This window comes from Myotis lucifugus, unplaced genomic scaffold (genome assembly GCF_000147115.1).
Source record: "Myotis lucifugus unplaced genomic scaffold, Myoluc2.0 scaffold_5, whole genome shotgun sequence".
Taxonomy (NCBI): Eukaryota; Metazoa; Chordata; class Mammalia; order Chiroptera; family Vespertilionidae; genus Myotis; species Myotis lucifugus.
In genome coordinates this window covers 5,467,936-5,491,518 of record NW_005871053.1, presented here as the reverse complement: position 1 = coordinate 5,491,518, position 23,583 = coordinate 5,467,936, and the positions used below count along the sequence as shown (strand labels likewise).

The 23,583-nt window shown below is 36.1% G+C and overlaps 1 protein-coding gene across 1 annotated transcript in view; it reads left to right on the top strand.

The window, feature by feature from the left end:
* RBM45 (RNA binding motif protein 45) overlaps positions 1-9,158 on the top strand; it is a 17,137-nt gene extending 7,979 nt beyond the window's left edge. The window contains exons 3-10 of the mRNA XM_023743443.1: positions 1,120-1,131; positions 2,016-2,138; positions 2,913-3,092; positions 3,970-4,099; positions 4,265-4,349; positions 4,544-4,707; positions 6,406-6,606; positions 8,903-9,158. Coding sequence (XP_023599211.1) covers positions 1,120-1,131; positions 2,016-2,138; positions 2,913-3,092; positions 3,970-4,099; positions 4,265-4,349; positions 4,544-4,707; positions 6,406-6,598 — 887 coding nt within the window. The 3' untranslated portion in view covers positions 6,599-6,606; positions 8,903-9,158. The remainder of the gene's footprint in view (positions 1-1,119; positions 1,132-2,015; positions 2,139-2,912; positions 3,093-3,969; positions 4,100-4,264; positions 4,350-4,543; positions 4,708-6,405; positions 6,607-8,902) is intronic.
* The last annotated feature ends 14,425 nt before the right edge of the window (positions 9,159-23,583 follow it).

Below are 23,583 nucleotides of genomic sequence, written 5' to 3'. Positions count from 1 at the left end.
GGCTGGATTGTTTTTTTGTGTGTTTTTTTTTTAAGTACATATTTTACAATATTAAGTATTTAAGAAATTGATCTACCCTTTCAGGTGTTTTTTAAAAATATTCATATTAAAATAAACTCAATAAGTTTTAATATTTATTCATATTTGACCTAAACTCTAAATAGAATTTAGTATACTAACAAACCGAGGTTAAGGATAGCATTTATAAGTTTGCTAATATAGGTAAGTAAATATACATTGAGTTAATTTCAAGCTAGAGTGACATTGATTAGATCTGCTGTTGCCTGGTACACATCATGGAGAATAAGAATTATAAAGAAGAGCCCTGGCTGGTGTTGCTCAGTTAGAGCATCAGCCAGGGCATTGAAAGGTCACAGGTTCGATTTCAGGTTAAGGGCATGTACCTGGGTTGCAGGGTCATTCCCCACCCAGGTCCTGGCGCTTGTGGGAGGTAACCAATCAATATGTCTCTCTAACATTGATGTTTCTCTCTCTCTCTCCCTCCCTCCCTCCCATCCACTCTGAGAACAATAGAAAAAATCCTCAGGTGAGGATTAATAAAAAAAAAAAAAAAGCAGCAGCAGCCAAGGAGAATTTTCCTTATTGTGATACTTCTAGATATATTGACCTTTAGAAATGCGATATGCAGTAATTAAATTAGTGTGTTTCAGGATATAAAAATTTATACATACTGCAAATAATTGTTGTTAATTAGGTAACCCTAAGGTACACACCAAAATTTGCTCTCAGAGCCTTCTAAATTTCTCACTCAGCATTAATTGAATACCTATGGTATACTCATCAATAGGTTAAGAAGAGGCTTACAAATGAAATATGAAATAATCTTGTCATTTAAGGAATTTATAGCTATATTGCATAGCCAAGATCTAAAGGGCAAAATATAAAGAATAAAAGAATTTTTAAAAGCTCTTTGAAAGCAAAGTGTATGTCTTATTTGTCTATTTCTGTCATCCCAAGTACCTAGTATAGTAATAAACCCTTAATAAACATTTATTGAGAACTTAAAGATACTGAAAATAATCTAACAGGTGAAAAACAAGTACACTGAATGAACATGGGAATACATTGGAAGTTGGATTTGCATGTGGTGGGGAGTAGGCGGGACAGAAGGTGAGAGCTACTTTGGATTGCCTTGTAGATTGTTTTAAAAGGAAAAAATAAAAACTATTTCAGTACAGTTGATCTAACCACAATATCAAGGATGGATTTCCAGGGAAAGAATTCAAACCGGCTACTTTCATCCTTTTTGAAGCCATTGAATAATACAATGGGAACTATGAACCTTCTTCTTTGAAACATGTCCATATGCATAAGCATTTTGTTTTGAGTTTCAGAAGGTTCATGAAGGAACCTTCCCACCTTTTGAAGCTCATTCTTGCATCCTTATTTAAAATCCTGGATCCATAGGCAAAGAGACCAGTTGAAGGGTTGTTGTAATTAATTGAAGAGAATCTAAATTAAAAACAGGAAGGGAAGTTAGAGTGAAATATAACACCATCTTAGTGTATTTCAAAGGAATAATCTTGATGACAGGTTGAATGTTAAGAAGCCTATTTGATGTTGAGGAGCCTGCGACAGTGAATGATGATGTCATCTGTAGTTAGGGGAGATTAGAAAGAATAGCATAGAATTGCTGATCCTTCATGTCTTACATTGACCCATAATTTGGAATTCTTGCTGTTTTTTATTTGACCTTTTTTATATTCCTAAAAGCAAAGAAGTAGGGTCTGGTGGAGATGGCAATTATATATATTTTGTTTTATACAATTACACAGGGTATGCCCCAGAAATGTATACACATACATTTTTTTGATAGCTCAATTGATGTTTCTTTTCAGATTTAACCCATTAGAATGAATAATTATTCAAAGTGTGTATACATTTTTTGGGGGACACCCTGTATTTATAAAGCTGAGTCAATCACTAGCAATCAAGTATATTTACAGGTATGTTAAATTGCTATGAAGCTTGAAATTTATGGATTCTCTTTTCAGGTTTTAGGGCAATCTTGGCTGAACCCAAAAATAAAGCATCTGAATCCTCAGAACAAGATTATTATAGTAATATGAGGCAGGAGACTTTGGGACATGAACCTAGAATAAATATGTTTCCATTTGGTAAGTGGGCTACCTTTACCTTATAGGGGAAGTAGTACATACAATCTCAACTGACTTTTTAAAAGTATTATTTTATTAGCAGTCTGTAATATATCACTTAGTGAATAAAAGTCATACTGTAGTGGTGCTTTTGTTTTGTTTTTAGTTTGTCATGACTTCTCATGTCCTTAATATTTAACACTTATTTTAACTTACTTTCTATTATAGTTTTCTATGGTTAGTTATGCATTTTCTCAATATTAAATTGTCACTACCACCTTTTTGGGTGAGCTGCTATCTCTACGCAGCTGGCCAAAAATGTATGAAAGACATAGACAGATATTTCCTCAGTATTGAATCCTAAAATTGTGTCCCTAAGCCACTGTTGCTTTAAAATTAAAGCTAGAGAAAGGAGAGGAATAGCAAAAGTAGGAAGCTAGGAAAAGGGGGAAATGAGTGGTGAAAGTAAAGACTGAATGTCATTTGGCACAAATGTTCTTTTATAAGAAACAGGTCATATTTTGCAGTTTCGCATACTAAACATAATCCTATGAAATTAGACTACACATTTCTGCTTATGTTTCTGTGTTGAAGGCTGGGCAGTGGGCAAAAGTTTTCAGTTTTCTTGTCATTGGTTCCTTTTGTTCGTACTGATTACCAAGAACAAAATACAGTGCCTTTGTTCAGTGGAACGGGCACAGTGAAAGTTCATTTTCCTTTCTAGTACCTAAAGTGTTAAATGAATTCTTGAATGTATAGAAATTTAAAGATTTACTTTTTTCTATATTATTGGAGAGCAACAACCTGAATTTTCAAATTTTGACAAGAATGACAACAGAGGCCAAGAAGCTATCTCCAAACGCCTGTCAGTTGTATCAAGAGTTCCTTTCACTGAAGAGCAGCTTTTCAGCATTTTTGATATAGTACCAGGATTGGAATATTGTGAAGTTCAACGAGATCCTTATTCAAACTATGGTAAAATAATGTCTACATTATTTTTAAGTGTGTATTTTGTTAAAATGGCTTTTCTCCAATGAGACTTCATATGTTAGATACTGTTTGTGTGACAATTTTTCTTTTTATCTGCTTTAAACTTTAAATACAGTGATTCCTTAATAAATAAACCCCTAGGAATATGCCTTCTTTCTACTGAGTCTTTTTTTTTTTTTTTTTTAATATTTTAACTCCCACAAAATAGAGCATTTTCTATTTCTGGTTGTAAAACAAAAGCACCTCAAGATAGGGTCTCTCTCTGTACTCTTTTTTTTTTTCTTCTTCTTCCCACCCACCCTCCCTCGCTTTCCCTCTGAGCTTCCGCAATCCATACTCTTGATTAATGCTAGGCAAATTTATAAACCCTTAAATATCCTCCTCAGCCCTACATCTCTTTTTCTTAAACTTTATATCTTGAATTGAAACTTCTTTCCTTCACTTCAAGTACCTACTTTATACTTCCCACTCTTAATAGAAGCAAGGCTGTAATATCAGCCATTTGAACTTTTAGCTAATTAATTGATGAAGCCTATTATCTAGTGTTAGCTTAATCCATCTTGTATTTTTAAAGCCTTTTGACTTTAAAAGGCTTTTTTCAAGGGAGGCATTTAAAGGGAGGTATTTTCCTTAAAATATCATGTTCATATTTTTACCAAAATCTGGCTTATACTTTGCTTTGTAGGAACACAACTATTACACAGGTGTGTAAGCGAACTTTGTTTTCTGACACACTTGATTCTGTATTTACTGTCTGTATGATATTAGGGTTTTCTACATTGTTTCATTTTTGTGGCAATACCACAAAAGTATTCAATCTTTTTTCTCTTTAACTCCTCTATATTATCTACCTTTGTTTTAGGTCATGGAGTGGTTCAGTATTTCAATGTAGCATCAGCTATTTATGCAAAATACAAGTTACATGGATTTCAGTACCCTCCTGGAAATCGGATAGGTGTTTCTTTCATTGATGATGGGAATAATGCCACAGAGTAAGTACCATTCCAGGAGTGTCTAAAGCCAAGCTTTGGGTATATGTGATTATGATTTGAAAAATAAAAATATAAAACAATCTCTCAAGTGAGGAGGCCATACAAAAGTTACTGTTAAGAGACAGTATTTCTAGTTTTCTATAAGTTATCCGTTGTTATCTCCAGTCTCCTTAGAAAAATGGCAACACAGATGGTAGCTGCACAGCTTGCATCAGTGGTGTGGAATAACCCAAGTCAGCAGCAACTTCTGGTAAGTAGATAAGATTTAACCTTCCATAGGGTATAAAATAAATGCGGCCTTGGTTTATTACCTATGTAAGAACATTTTCAGAGCTATAGTAAAAGACCACATAGGTGCCATGATACTCATCTCTTTAGCACTTGACTTAAGATCCCTAAAGTGTAGTTTTTCTTTTTCTCGTTTTGTACCCACCTCTTCAGCAGCAATTTGGAGGAAGTTCTGGATCACAGTTACCTCAAATCCAGACAGATGTTGTACTTCCATCATGCAAAAAAAAAGCCCCTCCTGAAACTTCTGTGAAAGAAAGACTGTTTATCGTGTTTAACCCTCATCCTTTACCTTTAGATGTATTAGAGGATATATTCTGGTAAGATATCAGTTCTACAAAGTTACATTTTATAATATAATTTGTTTAAACCAGTCCTTTAAGCACTCACAATCTTGAAACTACTTAAATCCAATACCTATTAGATAGAGATGATTTGTTCTGTGCCTTTTTTTTTTTTTAAATATATATTTTTATTGATTTCAGAGAGGAAGGGAGAGGGAAAGAGAGATAGAAACATCAATGATGAGAGAGAATCATTGATCAGCTGCCTCCTGCACGCCCCCTACTGGGGATCGTGCCTGCAACCCAGGCATGTGCCCTTGACTGGAATCGAACCTGGGACCTTTCAGTTCGCAGGCCCATGCTCTGTCCACAGAGCCAAACCAGCTAGGGCCTGTTCTGTGCTTTAAAAAACTATTGATATCACCTTTTAAAATATATGATCATTTCCTTATCTATCATTCACACATCCTATGTTTCCACACAGAATTAATTTCCTGTTTTTTTTTTAAGGCATAAACCCATAGGATTGTTTTGAAAAGCATATGTAGAATGGACAAGTCATCTGTTCATATAAGATACATCTGCATACACCTGTCCTCTAGAATTCTTTCCACATAGCCTTCTCATTGTAGTTGTAATTTAAATGAACAAAGTTTACTAAGTATCTTCTGTTTTGTTCATACTCTGTTGTATCCTTAAGGATTTTATAAAAACTTCATTGAGTAAACAATTACTTGATTGTATGGAAGAACATATAATTAGTGTAAAAAGGGGGAAGGCTCTTGTTTATTTCTGTTTTTAATATAATTCCTACCTTAACTTTTTCTTTTTCCCATGTGCCTTACAACAATGTTAGTGAATTAAAAAGATAGATAGGAAACTTACCAAAGAGCTGCACAAAATGTCAGGTATGTGGTTCAAACTCAAGTATTTTGACTCTCCTTTAGCTGACTCATTTAGTTTATTTCTTGAACCTGTCCTCTGGTCCAGGCAGGCACCATGCTAAATGCTAGAGACATTATATAAACAAAACATTATAATAGGTAAACAAGATAAAATAGTTATTGTCTTAGAGATTACCTTATTTAGGAGACATATAAGTAAATAGGGAATTTCAACCTGGTAAGATTAGTGCTATGAAAAGAGTGGACAGGCTATGAACTTAGAAGACTCCCTAAAAGAAGTAAGGTATAGTGGAGACCTGAAGGATAAAAATAATTTAACCCAGAAAGAAAGCTGGGAGTGTGGGTGGTTATTGCTGCCAGAGAGAATGTGAAAGAGGTTATTAGAATATGGAATTTGAGACTGAGGGAAGATAAAGCTGGAGAGGACAAGAAACTGTCAAGAAAGGCTCACAAAGTATGTTAAGGAGTTTGTCTTACTCTGGAGGCAATGAGGAGCTGCTGAAGGGACTTTTAGGGAGGAAATGATATTTATGTTTCAGAAAGATCACTCAGAAGACAGGGTGGGAATGGATTGGAGAGGGACAGGGAAACTAGTAAAGAAGATATTAGAGTAACCTAAGGAAAAGGTCATGATGGTCTTCATGAAAAAAGAAACCTGAGTGAGAATGAAGAGAAACTGACAGAGAAATGTTTGAGAAGTGAGATTGAATAGGAGATACGATATGGGGAAAGAGGTGAGAAGGGAGTCCAGAATGGACCCCAACTTTTAGACCTGAGCAGCAGTATTTAGTAACGTCAGTTGATTTTTTTTTTTCTTACTTTGTTTCAGTCGTTTTGGTAACCTGATCGAAGTTTACCTTGTGTCAGGAAAAAATGTGGGGTATGCGAAGTATGCAGATAGAATAAGTGCTAATGATGCGATTAGTACTTTACATGGAAAGATCCTGAATGGAGTCAGACTTAAAGTTATGCTGGCAGATTCCCCACGTGAAGAATCTAATAAACGACAAAGAACTTACTGATTCTTGAGGTAAGCCTTTTTAAATCTGAATTTTAAAACACACTGGCTAAATAGTGTAGCAAGAGGAATATGTATAATATGTACTTTAGGAATTTCTTTTTAGAAGTTGTCAGTTGAGAGCACTGTGGCTTACAACTTTGCTGATAAAACCAGTTCAGATTAATTTTATAAATTTTTTTTTTAACTTGAACTTTTTAAAACTTAAATGGTTTCAATGTTTCCTGGAAGAATGTTTTTGCCCTTCTATAAAATAAAATCATTTCAAATTGGAAAATTAATTACTTTTTGGTTTGTGAATGTCATAGATATTAAGAGTTGAACTTTTTTACTATATGCTTTCATAAACATTAAAGTTGAAGTACTCATAAAGATTTTTAACTTGAAGACTTAATGACTTGCATTATGAAATGAAGTAATTTATAAGTCTTTATAAAGAATGTTTTCAGTTCTCATTAATAAAATGCCTAAAGCACAATATCAAATAATAGAACTTTGAACCTAAAGTTGGTGTTTTCCTGGACTTATATATATAAGCTTGTGCTTTAAAACTACACATTCAGAAAAATATTCTTCTGTGCATATATGCATTAAAAAATAATCCTGACAATTTACCAAAAACCCTTTTGTTTATCATAAATATTGATACATGCAGCCATATAAATTTCTTTTATTAGTTTTCAGAAATCGAACTTAAATTTTTGTTTTCTATAACAGTCAATCTATATCTTCATGGGTTGGGGAAACATTCTTGTAAATTTAGAAATGTTCAACTATTTCACATTTTTATTCTATAAATGAATTCTGAGTTTCAGGAGGAGGAGTGAGCGTTTTCTCTTCTCACACATACTAGCTTCCCAAGTCCACTGCTAGTCAAATGGTAGCAGTTGGCAAGCCCTTTGGATGCACATTTTTCACTTGAGGTTTTCTTTCTGATCAAGAGAATTATCAATATCAGGATGAATTGCCTCAAGCCTTCCTGCTGATGTCCGTTCCCTAGTAGAGCAAGTTAAGTGGTTAGTTCCTCCTTCCTAGAAGGCAGTTGACAATAAGAAGTGTTCATTGAGCCCATTGTGAGTAATCCTAATTTAGAAATGTTTTCAAATGTTTTATTTGATTACAAAACCACACCCATTACTCCATACAATGTAGAAATACTAAATTGCCAGTGAAAAAGAATTAGCAATTCTTTTTTAAAACAAAGCAGTTATTTGTGTTTACAAATAAAATGTTAAGAACTGACTTGTTTAGGCAAGCTATCTTCTAAAATAGCATGAAAGTGTATTTATTCATGTCTGAATATTTCAACATATAAGTAACAGTTTTTTTATTCAAAGAATTTTTTTCTTTAAAAACTTCTTAGTATCAGAAAAATATGTAAATTAATCTTGTAGTTGAATCTTTCCTAATGGTTATGATATAATATGGAGAATATTAGACTTAAAATGAGAAGAGCGGAGTTTGAATTCCAACTGACACTTAACTGACTATGATTGAGCAGATCTCTTCACCTTTCTGAGGCGTTTTTTTCATGGTGTTATTGAAAGAACAATGTTAATTATTTAAAATGTTTTTTAAAATTTTGTAAAACTCTTATATTGGTGACTTAAGTGAAACCTTTGAGATACCATCTCCAAATGATCACAAACTAAAAGTTTAATGATACAAAACTACCTTGAGGCTCTCTGGTACAGAACTTTATAATACCCTGTAATAGTGATGTACATCCATCCAATTCCCTACATTTGAGGAAGTGCCTATTTTTCAGCATGACTAATCATGAAATATACATCTACCATTTTCCCTTATTGAACTATTTATTATACATATTTAGAGCAAAGATGAGGAGGGTCAGATTAGTGAAATTCACGAGGACATGACACCACTCAAGAAGGCTAGTTCCTTTCATCTCTGAGGAATAAGCTCAAGTTTCAGTGAGCCACACCTAGGATATAAGAAGAAACTGGTCTAAGAATATAACTTCGAGAGTAGTTGACTGATGTTTTGAGATGAAGCTGATATACAAAATATGCCTCTATTTGAGGGAAAGAGAAATTCTAGTATTTCATAGCATTCTGATTTTGTATTAATTTACAGCATTTTCCCTCCAGAAATTCAGTATGTGTTTGCATCATCCTTCCAGGTAACTTTGGTTTTGCTTATTTGGGGGCATCTATGAATAAGTAAGCAGATAACATTGGTTATACTGAAATAAAGGAACAATTCCTAACATTTTAGGAATACTATTTACAACAGCTGTTTCCTTCCAGGTGATGATTTTCATACTTGTGTTGTGTTCTTTCTACAGAACAAAGACTAAATAATGACATAATCCTCAGCTGACTGACTGAAAATGTGACTGGACGCACTCCCTGTGGACAGTTGACAGCTTTTTTTTCATATGTTTGATAGTCTGTGCACAACATTGTTTTGTCTGGGGAGCAGGGATTGTTGACATTTGTTTCTTAATCTACACATTAATGCTAAAACTAATATAGTAGTTGTTTCTTAGAGCAATATGTTGTTATGTGTAGTAGAAATAAAGTTTTCTTTGCTTAACTAAATCATGCCTTATTTATGTGAAAGTTGAGAGTGAAAGATTTAATAGATAGTGTTTAGAATATGACTAAATGACATATTTCATTGATTTGGAGATGCACATTTTTCCACTTCTGCAATTGGAAATGTCTCAATTATTGATTATGTATCATAGTGTAATTGACAGCTTTTTTTTCTTTCGTAGTGGAACTTAAAGATGCTTCTTTCAGTCAGTTGCATCTTAGATTCAATAAAATATGGTAATTGTTACTCAGTCTACACATGAAGATTGACTACTTATATTTACTCTAAGGCAAGAGCCAAACACACATCATTAGAAATATTTTTATACAGTATTTTTATAGTTAAACCAAAATTTGTTGGTAATTTTGTGAATATCTTTTAAGATCATAGAGAAGTGATAACGAAAAAAATTAAATTGCTGATAATTTTTTTTTATAGTAAGTTGAAATAAATGTCACTGGTTTTGGAGGGTGGACACTTTCCCTTTACAAATACAGAAATGTAATGGCCACCCCAAAAATATAACATGTAAGCAATTTTCAGAACAGACTGTGATAGGAAGAATAGTCATTTCAGAAAATTAAAAATTAGGAACCTACTCTGCTTGTATTTTGAAAATCCAAGAAAAATTTTTATTAGCTCTTGCCATGAATACTATATATCAGAAAGGATATATCTAAGTCAAGAACTTGGCACCTTAAAAAAAGACATTATAATTGGTACACAGTTGTTAAAGCATCACTTAATTACGTCTTCATTATGCCTCTACTATCCTCAAACTAAAACTAGTAAAAGATTAAATTCACTGAGCATAATAGAGTGTTTCATGCTTGGACATCCATTGAAAAATCAAAATTCTCTTTTTGAATCAGTGATTTTAGTAAATATAGATAAAATTTTCAGTCTTATCTTCCCAGGCAAGACTTACTGTATGAGAATTGAACCAAGTATCTGAGTCAAAGGACATATTTTAAAATGTTCTCTTTATAAATGAAAAATCTAAGTGAGGAGAGTTGAGGATTAATTACCAGCACATCAATTTAGTCATCCCAAACTCATTCACTACATACATAGTTCCATTTTTACATACTGGAATTAAATTGTGCCCTACAGGTTATTTGGCTCTACCACTAAGTAATGCTTGAATTCCACCCATCCCCACCCTCAAACATGTCTGTCAGGTGGTTAACTTAAATGGTGTAAAGGTAGGGAGTTAACTACTTCCTACCTGAGACTACCTTTAACATAAAATTTGACTATCATTTTTGCTTCTTAATCTTTTAAGTTTTTCACTAAGCCAACGTTGAGAATCTTTTTCATGGTTAACTATCATATACCCTTTACCCTCCATATTTTCTATTCAGACTAAATAATCCCAATTTCTCCATCCTGCATTTAAAGTCAGGTAGCCAGTTCCAGAAAACAGTTTTGTTTTCCATGAGGTTTATTCCCTTGAGTCTTTTGTATAAATTCTAAAAAGACTTGTATAATAGCTCTCTGCCCACAAAATACTTCTTTGCTCTCATGATGCAATTTTCTGTTGAGTTTTCTCTCCCAGTTAGTTGCATGTCTCAGTAATCAGTGGGGTCTTTGGCTTTGGTGTGCATTTAATTTGAATCCTCTCATTCATTTAGCCTTGCTCCTGCTTTCCTTGCAGTTGATCCCTAAAACTTTATTTTTAAAAGCCAGAATAGTCATTTTTCTTAAAATGAAGAAATTCTAGAATCTAAAATAGCATTTAATCTAGTGTTTATGTCATTAGCTAAATGTTTACTTCTCAAATGCACTTTGGATATCTATCTATATATATAAAAGCCAAGTGACTGAAATGACCAGAACGATTGGAATGACCGGTTGCTATGATGCATACTGCGTCCTGTCAACCGGCCCAATCGGGGGCTGGGCCGGCCAGCCAACCTCCCGCGGTCCCCCACCCCCATCTGCCCGGCCTCAATCGGGGGCAGGGGTGGGGCCGGCGGCCAACCTCCCACGGCTCCTCACTCCTGCCGGCCTGGCCCTGATTGGCCCCGATAGGGATGGGCCAGTCAGACCCACTCGTGCACGAATTTGTGCACCAGACCTCTAGTAAGGATATAATATTTAGATGCTCTGTATATGTCATTTACTAAATTATTAACATAGCAGGGTTTTTATTAGGTAAGTCTTTAATGTAGAAAAAAAAGCTAAACAAAACGGTAATTTTTCTTTTTTAAATACAGTTTTTACTGATTTCAGAGAGGGAGGGAGGGAGAAAGAGAGAGAGACAGAGAGATCAGTGTTGAGAGAGAATCATTGATTAGCTACCTCCCATATGCCCCCCTATTGGGGATCGAGCCTGCAATGTGCCCTGACCAGGAATTCAACCTGAAACTCTTGTCCATGCTCAACCATTGAGCCACACCAGTCAGGCAATTTTTCTTTTAAATATGTGGTTCAAATAATAAATCTGATCAAACTCTCCTGCAAGTTCATTAAGTCAAGTATTTTATGGTAGTTTACAGAAGCCAAAAGCAGCTATCAAATTTGCTGCTTTTAGAACATCATGTCCCAAAATATGTTTCTTGAAGTAAATACTAGTGTCTTAAGAGAATTCTGTGTGTTGTTTAGGAAATAAATTTTCATAGTAAAACATATTGAGAAAATGTTCCACCAGTTTTTTACCATAAAACTTCTCAGAGCCTTTCGTATGTGCTTGAACACCATCACTGTTATCTCCAAAAGAGAGATAGTTTGCACTTTCATAGTTTGCTTTATGCACTGTGAAATGTGTTTTTAGAGGCACACTATTAACAAGGCACTGGTATTCCAAGAAATATATATTTTAGGAAAGATTCTTCTAGAATATATAGTTTTTATTCATATGGTATGGTGCGGTCTTGTTTATAAGTTCATTTTTAAAACTTTTTCCCACTCCAGAAAAAAGGTTAGTGCAAAATACTAAGGAAATTATTACTCTAAATTTTTAGCTTTCTCTGATCTTCGCTCTTTTTTCATTGGGAACCTACTAACCATTAATTAACCAAAAGAAAATAGAGATTTATACCAGTTGTGATAAACATTGCCACTCCAAAACTGAAGTGCAGTGGTTCTTAAACTTTGATGTCCACAGGGTCACCTCAGGTGTTTGTTTAAAACACAGGTACACTGATTCTGCAGGTTTGAGGTGCGTTTTTCAACAAGCTCCCTAGGTAATTCTGGTGGGGTCAATGGCATGACTTTGCAGTATGCTGGCCTAAAGGGATTCCATATATTGGAACTTAGGTTAGACTCATTGTAACAGTAAGACATTGAGAAGCTTCCAAGTCTTTTTACCTTTGGCATTTTTTGGAATTAAGTATCTGTTTCCCCTAAATTTAATATCAGTAAATATGAATTGCAATGAGAAATTCAAAAACACAGCCAGTCTCACAAATAGCAAAATATCAGGCCAGCTTTTTCTTGTTAGCAATGTCATTTGGTGTTTGTAAAGGATGGTGGTTATTTGCTTTATACCATTCAAAACTTCTACCTAATTTCATTTTTTATTTACACTTATTCTGAATTGCATTGTGTTAATAAATTACCAAAGATTTTGGCTCTAAAGAAGTACATAAGCATATGTCATTCTTTTTAAATGACAAAGGAGCATGATGTGATATAATTATTATCAGTGTCTAAAAAACTGAAATAGAATAATCACAAGGGTACAGAAATACATGTATATGTATGTGGTATTCTTGTAATTAAAATGAATCCTCTTATAAAATTAATGTTTTTTTGGTACACCCAAAAACCTGTTGATTATAGATGCACTTTAACTTTTAGTAACTTCTTTATGTGTATAAAACTAAAAATTAGTGAAAGCAAAAATAAATAAAATATATATCCTTTTTACGCAGATATAACTGATTGCTAGTTTTATTTCTATCCATATATGGATGATAAGCTGTATTAAAGAAGCATAGCAATTGTTTTTATGTATGATTGCAGTAAAGAGAAAATATATAGGTCTAAAGAGAAATCATAAAGTTCATCCTTATTAGATAAGTTCCATTTTAATATCTGAATTTTAATTAATGGATTGCATTATTTCCTTTTCTAGAAACAGTAACTCAAGAACACATGGATCCTGGGAACTGAAGGTATGGTACTGCTAGGTGATCAGATAGAAATATTTAGTTAAAATATGAAGTTGGCAGTTCATTCATTACAATGACCATGCTTTGACTTTAAGATAAAAATGACTTGTCCTCAGGGGAATATGCAGGTTTCACTATACTTTGAGAAAGTTACCAGGCACTTTGAAAGTCCATTTGTGTGATGATTACAGGAACAGGAAGTCCTGTGACTGTTATACATGAACTGCAGCCAATATCTGGACGTCAAGGTCCATGAGAGTAGCTAACGTGCCAAGTGAGCAAGGCCGTGACTGCTGTGGCAGCCTAGAGACTGCCTTTCTGACCATAATGCTGCAGAAGTGGTGGAAGGAAGCCGCTATTTTAGAGACTATCTTAGGAAAATTATTTGTATTTGAGATACAAAAATCAGAAACTGAAAAGGCAAGTACTGTTTTCCACAGAAACTGGGAAAAATATTGAGCACAGTAGGATAACCAAAGTGCTTACTCAGAGATACTCTTATGAATCTACACTCTGAATTTTCCTGCCTCTATTTCCATTTCTGATTTTGGAGGTAAATGATGAAAGGATGTTGCTACTGATTTTCTTACTCATACACGATTATCATTTTCTAGAGTTGATAATACATAGGTCACAGCCTTCTTTAGCACAGAGTTCTTATGGATTTTGTTCTGTTATTTTTTTGTTTGTTTTTTAATGCTAAAAGAAGAATTAAAGTCATCTACTTTAAAGTCATCTAATTTACTGGAAGGTCTATGAAAATACATAATTTAATTTTTATTGGGTTCTGAAGATACTTTTTGCATCCTTATATTATTGCTCCATTGGCACAAAAGACTTTCTCCCTCTTATTAGTATATCAGTAACTTAGGAAATGTGTCATCGTGACATTTGGCAGAAGGTAGAGAAAGAGATCACAATAGGATTGACTTAGGAAGGATCTGCAGTAGTTGTCGAGAGCACCAGGACTGGCTGACCTGCTTTGGCAATGTCAATATTGGACAAACAATGTCAAAAAAAAAAATTTATTTTTAAGAGTATGCTTGGAGGGATAGCATCCATCTTTGCTTTATCATCACAAATCCTTACCAAGGTACCATCTTGGCTCAATCCTTTCACTAGAAACTCTTAACAGGGTTTATTTCTTACCACTTTAACTCTAAGTCTGTGATTTGTAGGCACTGTAGTATTGTCCCATCTTCAACCCAGCCCAGTCTTATTTCCTTGCAGTAACTAAAAGTAATTTGACAACAGCAACAAAAAAAGATGAAGTACATCTCCTTTGTATCATCCCAAAAGATTAGCAATGTCCCTGGAACACCCAGTTTTACTTAATGACTTCAGTTGCTTACAATATAGAAAAGTGTCATGTCTTCTATATCTTGTTGATAAGATTAGCCTTCAGTTTCTCCAAGAGCAGGTTTTATATATAATACCAACATTACCTTTTTGGAAAGTAAAAGAGATAATAAAGGCAGTGTAAATACAACATCTGCAATCCTCCTTTCCCAATTTTCTGTAAAAATACTCGTGAAAACATTCAAATATGAAAAAAAAATCATTCATAGGAACTTAGGTAAGAATACTGGAAACTAGAAGGAATTTTTACTAAATAAAGCAGTAAAGGGTAGATTTTTTTTTTTTTAATGGCTGAGTCAAATTTCACATTGAAAGAACTTGTCAGTAAAACTTGCTTTTCATCTGACTCCTGAGACAGTCATTGAGAGTCCCGTCAGAAGAGGCTTCATTCTGCATTTCTTAACTGTGGCGCTAAAGCGGCCCTGTCTTGGAGATTTTCTTTAACCAAGAGAACCACAGTTGGCGTTAACCTGGGCAGAGGGGTCATAAAAGAGATCCCACCTCTGACCAGAATAATGCTGAATGGCAAAGGCAGAACAAGTGACCCGAACAGATCTTAGTTCTGCCCCTTGGCAGATTTAGGATATTAAACAGAAATTTTTTTGAAAAATTTTAAGTGTTTTTTTTCAGCCACTGTTCTAAGAACTTTGTTCTTATTACCAGGAAATTCCTTACACTCCTAGCCTAAGCCTAGATCTGAAGGACCTCCTTGGGTTTCCTGGAGGAATGAAATGAGTTTAACATTTCTGACCATCTGCTAAGTAATACATCAGTACTTGAGTGGACTGCTAAAGAGCTAAAAGGATTCCTCAGAGTCTGCCAATTCTGTAGTTGGCCTAGCTAAATCAATTTTCATAGAGAACTGAGTAACTAAACGGACAAGAGATTTGACCAGCACTTCGCAAAGAAAGCCAAGAAGGGATCACAGGGGAGGGGACTCAAAGGAAGGGAGGATTGGGTAAATTATTTTTTTATAAAGAAATTAAAACCTCTTTGTTACTTTAGCAGTTAATGTAAGTTTTAGAGTCTTTTTTAAATCTTTAATCATATTAGTCATCAAGAAAATGCACATTACAACTACAGTAAGATACCCTTACACTGGTAAGAACAGCAAACATTAAAGTATTGACAATACCAAGAGTTGGTGAAAGTGTGGAACAACAGGAACTCTCATTAACTACTGGTGGAAGTCTTAACCACTTTGGGAATGTTTGACAAATATCTGCTAACATTGAAACATATCTACTCTCAACTTAGTGATTTCACTTCTAAGCATATATCAACAGAGATAAGAACATATGTATACCCAAAAAATATATACAAGAATGTTCTTAGCATTACTCATAATAGCCTCAGAGTGAAAACAGCCTTGGTGTCCATCAACAGAATACATACGAGATACTGCAAATATCTATATAACAAGGAAATGAGTTAACTCGTGCTACATATAACAATTTGGATGAATCTCATAAATGTGATGTTGACCAAAAGAAAGAAAGAAAGAAAGAACAACAGCCAACAGAAGAAAATACACCTTTAGGCCCAATGGAGTAGGGAGAGATCACAAAAGGGGCATATGGTGTGTTAGTAATCTCTCTGACCAGCATGGTGATAATAACTGAGCTGTACTTTTTGTGGTTTATGCGTTGTTGTGTTATTTATCTTATAGTACTTCAGTTAATGTTTTTATTTCCTAATGAGTTAAGCAAAATCAACACAAGGTGGGACAGACTTCTGCAGTGAGAAAAGAGCAGTATCCTGAGGCATTTAAGGAAGAAGGGCTTTCAGGAACCAGATCCGAGCTACCTTTGTCAGTGTTGTATATTGTCCTGAACAATCTTCCCTTTAAGGGATTCTGCGGCTTAAATTACAATAAACCAAAAATGCCACAGTAAAAGTTAAGCAGCATCCGCAGATGAATAGAGTTTAAGAGGAAAGGTACAGGTTTAAAAGGCTGATTATAAAGATTTTCCTTTGAATAATAGATGTTTCCAAACAAGACAGCAGAAAATTAAACAGTAAATAGTTTTAACAGAAGGAACCTCAGTCTATAAAAAGGCTCATGTCTGAAGATCCTCTTCACATTGGATGTGGGCTGGAATGGAGCAGTGTCCACAGCATTGTGTAGTCAGGATTTCTCTACTCATCCAAACGTGAAAGTAACAAACGTTCTGTGATACACAACGCACTACTCATTTGCTCTATAGAAAGGAGTTACTTGAATATAATCACTACACTACCAAAATGAATCAAAATTAAGAATAAAAGGAAAGAAAGGCCAGTTGGTGAGTATTGAAATCAGTGAAGTTCCAAGAAGGAATGGCAGTTTCTTTATGGAGGGGGGTGCAATGTGTATTTTTTTACTTTGCAAATTAAATGTAAGTTTAAGAATCTTGAAATCTGTTAATATGGTTAATAATAAAAATTAATAACACTGTCTCCTGTCCAAATCTTTGAAAAAGCAAAGGAAGTACTTTGACAAAAGAAAACACTTAGATCAAAACTGTTTAGATTCTAAAAACAAAATAGAATGATTTGCTTCTTCCAAGAGATCTTTAATCAAATTATATCATACCATAAAAGGTATCTCAGAATATGATTTGAGAAAGTATATGCACAGTCTCTAATAAAATTACAATCAGGGCCCTGGCTGGGTAGCGCAGTTGGTTAGAGTATCTGCCAAGGTTGTGGGTTTGATCCTCGGTCAGGGCACATACAGTATCAACCAATGAACGCATAAGTGGAACAACAAAACAACAAATTGATGTTTCTCCTCCCGCCCCTCTAAAATCAATTAAAAATATAAAATTGTAAACAGTAGTGAAGACAACAAGCCCTAACAATATATATCTAGGATAATATAGGATTAAAATGCAGAAGTACAATGGCTTTTAAAATCATGTAGAGATGCTGGTGGGACCTTAACAGATGTTCTGTGGACTATCAAACACAAAGCAAATAGAAAGGAGAGATTACCCTAAAAATGGGAAAAATAAGGCCAAAAGAAAATACAGCTTTTTCTCAAATGGAATAGTTTACAAATCAATCAGATGGCAATATTGAATGACAAAGGCAGCATAGAGGACCCAGCTGATTTAGAATATTTGCAACAGTCTATGGCCATACCACCCTGAATATGCCCAATCTCGTCTGATCTGGGAAGCTAAGAGAGTCGGACCTGGTTAGTATTTGGATGGGAGAATATTTGCAGTACTATTCAAAACAAAACCTCTCAACTTGTTCTTTCCAGACTCTGTTCTAAAAACAAATTGCAAGGAAATCACTTATCTTCTATCCCAAGCCTAAATCCTTTGACCTTGTTGGGTTTATTGCCCAAAGGAATGAAGTGGGTCCGCATTTGGTGCCCACATGTTGAACATCCATCAGCATCTGAGGAGTATAAAAGCTGAAGGCAATTCCTGGAACCTGGTAAGCCCCCGTAGTGCATTTTAAAGGGCAGAAGTTGCACAGTTTCTATTCTTTGACCACAAGGCACTAAAACTAGAAAATAAAAGCACAATCACCTGAAAAGTAATTTAAAAGCTCTCTTCTAAACAGCTGTTTCATCAACAAAAATGTAGAAAATGATATGTTTATGCTGAAAAGGAAATTGATAGCCATTATTGCATAGAGGAAAAAGTGAGTTAAACATGCAGCAACACTAGAAACAAAAGTAACAGATAAGATTAATCCTATATAATAAAAGTCTGATATGCTAAGTGTCCGACCATTCGTTTGACCAGTCGCTATGATGTGCATTGACCACCAGGGGGCAGATGCTCTGACCAGTAGATTAGCTTGCTGCTGGTGTCCGGCTGATGGGGACTGGGTGAGATGGGCCGATCAGGACTGGGCAAGACAGGCCCAGACATGCCCTGGACGAATCCATGCACCGGGCCAGTTTTGGCCTGGTCCCCGCAGGCCAGGCCAAGGGACCCCACTGGTGCACGAATCTGTGCACTGGGTCTCTAGTAGTCAATAATCCTATATAATAAAAGCCTAATATGCTAAGGCAGCTCAACTGCTTGCTATGACATGCACTGACCACCAGGGGGAAGACAGTCTGATGCACTGACCACCAGGGGGAAGACAGTCTGACCGGTAGGTTAGCTTGCTGCTGGGGTCCAGCTGGATGGGACCCTCCCACGGTCATTGTCCCCACCCCCACCCCCACCCCCCTTCAGCCTGGCCTGCGCCCTCTCATAATCCAAAAGCCCGTTTCGGCCCAATCCTATTCAACGCAGGAACCGCACCCTGGTGGTCAGTGCACTCCCACAGGGGGAGCGCTGCTTAGCCAGAAGCCGGCTCACAGCTGGCGAGTGCTAAGGATGTCCAGGGAGCAGCCCTAAGCCATCAGTTGGACATCCCCCAAGGGCTCCCGGCCTGTGCCCTGCAGGCCGGACTGAGGGATCACCCCCCCCTTGAGTGCACGAAATTCTGAACAGTTAGAAATAAGTTAGAAAAATGTAAAAAGGCAACCTCTTAGAAAATGCATCTTCTAAAAATCCGAAGTTAGAAATAATGAAGGTCATGAGAAAACAGGAGTCTTTTAAAAGTAAATATTTTCCATTATATTCTAAACATTTGATAAATGGCTAAACAAGTTAAGAAAATCCACTAAACAAGAATTAGAAAACCTGAACAGGTTAACAACCAGAGAAAATATTCAGGTAGTTATCAGTGAATTATATCTCCTCAGAAGATGCCTGGTTGACTTTATACATTATAGCAGACTTTTGAGAAGTACATTATTCCTGTGGTATATAATTTTTTACTATAGGCAGGAAAAGGTGAATGTACACATTCATTTTGGATAATTAACATCACCCTGACACCAAACTGAAAGGCAAAAATGAAGGCTATCGATTTTTAGTTCTCCCATGAATGTGGTTGCAAACAAATCTGAATAAAATATTAGAAAGTACAAAGAATATGTCCAAAGAACATCATTGCCAAGTAGGGTTTACCCTTTGATGTAAGAGCAGTTAAGAAAAAACATCCCATTCTAGCCAGTTTGGCTCTGGATAGAGCCTTGGACTGAAGGGTCCCAGGTTTGATTCTGGTCAAGGGCATATGCTTTGGTTACAGGCTTGATCCTCAGCCCTGGTCAGAGCATGTAGAGGAGGCAACCAATCAATATGTCTCTCACATCAATATTTCTCTCTCTGTGTCTCTCCCCTCCCTTTCACTCTCTCTAAAAATCATTGGAAAAATATCCTCAAGTGAGGATTAAAAAAAAGAAAAAACGTATCCCCTAATACATACCTTTTTTTTTTTAAGTGTAGTTTTATTGATTTCAGAGAGGAAGAGAGAGAGAGAAACATCAATGATGAGAGAGAATCATTAGTTGGCTGCCTCCTGCATGCCCCACAGTGGGGATCGAGCCTGCAACCTAGGCATTGTGGCCTGACCAGGAATCAACTGTGACCTGGTTCATAGATCGACGCCCACCCACTGAACCACACTGGCTGCCCTGCCCCCTCCCCAATACATATCTTAATAGGATCGTAATGAGATCTTGTCCAATTGGTACTAGTCCATTCTTGTACAACAATCATGCGAATGTTGTGGACTATTCAGGTTATGCATGGTTTAATTGAAACAATAACAACTAGCTGGAGGGGTGGGACTCGCTTGATTTATTTATGAATATACATGACTGCTATATAAGGGGAGAAGCATGGAATAGATTGGTGAGACAACTAAAATGCCTAAAACTGTCTCTTAGAAAATAATTAAATTTGTTGAGCCCTTGTTATTTGCCAGGAACTGGGTTAAATGCTTTACATACATCTCAAAACCTATGTACTATTATTCCTGTTTTATAGAAAGGAAACTAAAGTACATTCAGAGAGAGGAAGTAACTTTCATTACATCTATTAACATCCCACTGGTCAAAGCAAGTCCCATGGCTGAACCCAAAGTCAAAGTTTCAAAAGTTGACTGTCTTTTGTGGAAAGAACTTCAAAGTTACAATGGTATAGGATAGGAGTACAGAGAGGGGAGAAGAATTTAGGCCAGTAATTTATTACATCCTCCCATGATTTTTTTTGCTTTTTATTATATAAAGTTTATTATGGACATTTGCAATATATAATATATACAGAATAGAGTAATGACCTCCTCCATGGCAGTATGTGGGATACTGGTTGCCAGGCTGAGCTTCTGTCCTGCTTCAGGAAGCATGAAGCTTTCCATAAAGCTGTAGTGCAGAGTCAGCAGCAGCTTTTTAAATCTTCCTTGTGAGGTGGGGGGTAAGCAAGGATCACCAGCCAGCTCTTGGTTTTAGTGAACCTGTCTCTGATCTCCAACTCATCTAGGGCACTTTTATTCCCCAAAGGGATATGGACTTTCCATTGCTTCTACCTACTTGACCCAGTGTCCAGCAGGGCCTTGGCTCCAGCTCCTACTTTCTTCATTGTATTTGTTTGCTGTCCTTGGCTCAGAAAAATGTATCTTATTGAACAAAGTTCTTTTTTTAAAAACCTGTCCTTCCTCTCTCTCTCTCTCTCTCTCTCTTTCCCTTCCCTTCCCTTCCCTTCCCTTCCCTTCCCTTCCCTTCCCTTCCCTTCCCTTCCCTCTTTCTTATTACTAGAGGCCCAGTGCACAAAATTTGTACACAGGGGGGGGGGGGGTGTCCCTCAGCCTGCCCTGACCTTCTTCAATCCAGGACCCCTCGGGGGATGTCCAACTGCCGGTTTAGGCCCAATCCTGCAGGGACATCCCTCTCACAACCCAGGACTGCTGACTCCTAACCGCTTGCCTGCCTGCCTGCCTGCCTGATTGCCCCTAACCACCTCTTCCTGCTGACCCGATTGCCCCTAACTGCCTTTGCCTGCTGGCCTGATCACCCCCTAACTGCCCTCCCCTGCCAGCCCAATCACCCCCTAACTGCACCCCCCTGCTGGCCTGATCGCCCCCTAACTGCTCCCCCCTGCCGGCCTGATCGCCCCCTAACTACTCCCCACTGCTGGCCTGATCGCCCCTAACCACCTTTGCCTCGGTCCCTGCCACTGTGGCTTTGTCCAGAAGGACATCCGGAAGATGTCTGGTCTAATTAGCATATTACCCTTTTACTAGTATAGATATGTCACATCTACGGATTTGGAGCAGGGGGATAACTAGAACCTTGAACTCTCAGCAGCATTGCCATTCCCAAAGTCTACAATCCTAAATGAAGGTTCTCTTTATTTTTCTGATAGTTTTTTAAAATAAAATCTTTTTAACATCTCTTGGCACTTATGCATGCCTAAATTTAGTACATTACAAAAAATAAAGAGTTTCTTGAAGGATAGACATTCACATTCAGTACACTTTTTTAAATGATCAGACAAATTATATAAAAGGAAAATAAAAAACAGTTCTTATTCTTGCCAGTAAATTTAATCATCAAAATGTGTATGTTAAATATTAGTGTATTTTATCACAGCCTGCTCATCCCACTCTCTTCTCTATGCCTTATCCAGATTTTTATCTTTTTTATTTTCTTGGGGTTTTTTTTTTTAGTTTTTATTATATTAAATGTATTATGGAAAAATTTTAAATATATAATATACACAGAATAATATAATGACATCAATGTACATGTACCCACGACTGCACTTTATAATTATTAATCATGGTAAACCTTGTTTCATTTATACCAGGGATAGGAGAACTATGACCCACAGGCCAAATCCAGCCTACTGTTGTTTCTGTAAATAATCTTCATTGGAGCACAGCCACACTCTTGTTTACATGTTGTCTCCGCCTGCTTTCCTGCTACAATAGCAGAGTTGAATAATTACAATAGAAATTGTGTGGCCTGCAGAGCCTAAACATTTATTATCTAGCAATTTACAAAAAAGTTTGCTGACCCCTGCACTATACTTTCACCCACTCCCCTCAGCAAAAATGTTTTTCATATTTTAAAATATTTCAGTATGTATTCTAAAAGATAAGGACGCTAAAAATTAATACTACACTTACATATACACATAAAAAGCCCAGATTTATTTGTATTGTCTCTCCCACTGAATAGCAAGTGGGAATTCTTTAATACATCTTTTTCTTTCTAACTCGTTGTTCAGGTCCACCCATAGTCTAGCAAACCATTTTCTTACCTTTGAAAGAGCTGCAGACTTTTCTTTCTTTTCATTGGTATTTCCTTCTCAGTAATTTTAACAGCTTAACACTTTACCTGTGAATGACCCCAAGAATAAATACTCTGAATTCAACAAAGAATGTGAGAGAGTTAATAAGCAATAATAGCACAATCAGAAAGATTTTAGCAAAATTGCAATTTAAGTATATTAAAGGTCCTATGGATAAATATGGCATATATAACCAATCTTGCATTTCTAAAAGGCTACTAGTGTTAAACATTTTTTGCCACACTGGTTTTATTCTTTTCTTGAGAAAACCAAGTTTAGCCCTAGCCGATTTGGCTCTGGTGGATAGAGCGTCAGTCTTTGGACTAAAGGGTCCGTGTTCAATTCCAGTCAAGGGCACATACATTGGTTGCAGGCTCCTCCCCGGCCTGGGCCCTGGTTGGGGCTTGTGCAGGAGGCAACCAATCGATGTGTTTCTCTCATATCAATATTTTCCTGTCCTTCCCTCTCTCTTACAGTCTCCTTTAAAAAAAAAAAATCAATGAAAAAAATATCCTCAGGTGAGGATTAAAACAAAACCAAAAAACAACAGAAAAAACCAAGGAGTTTATTTTTAGAGGTTTTAACAGTTAAGTGATTCTTAAGGTTTCTAAATAACACTTGATATTAAAATGTCTCTTTATAGTTTACATAACAATTTTATGGGAGCTATCTCATTCAATATTTACAGCAATCTAATGAGATAGAGATTAGTTCATACTAATGGTATGATCTATAAATAGTTCCACTAATACACAAGCCCATGTTATCTGCTTAAAGTCCACCAATCATGCTGCTGAACTGGCAGTCACAAACGACCA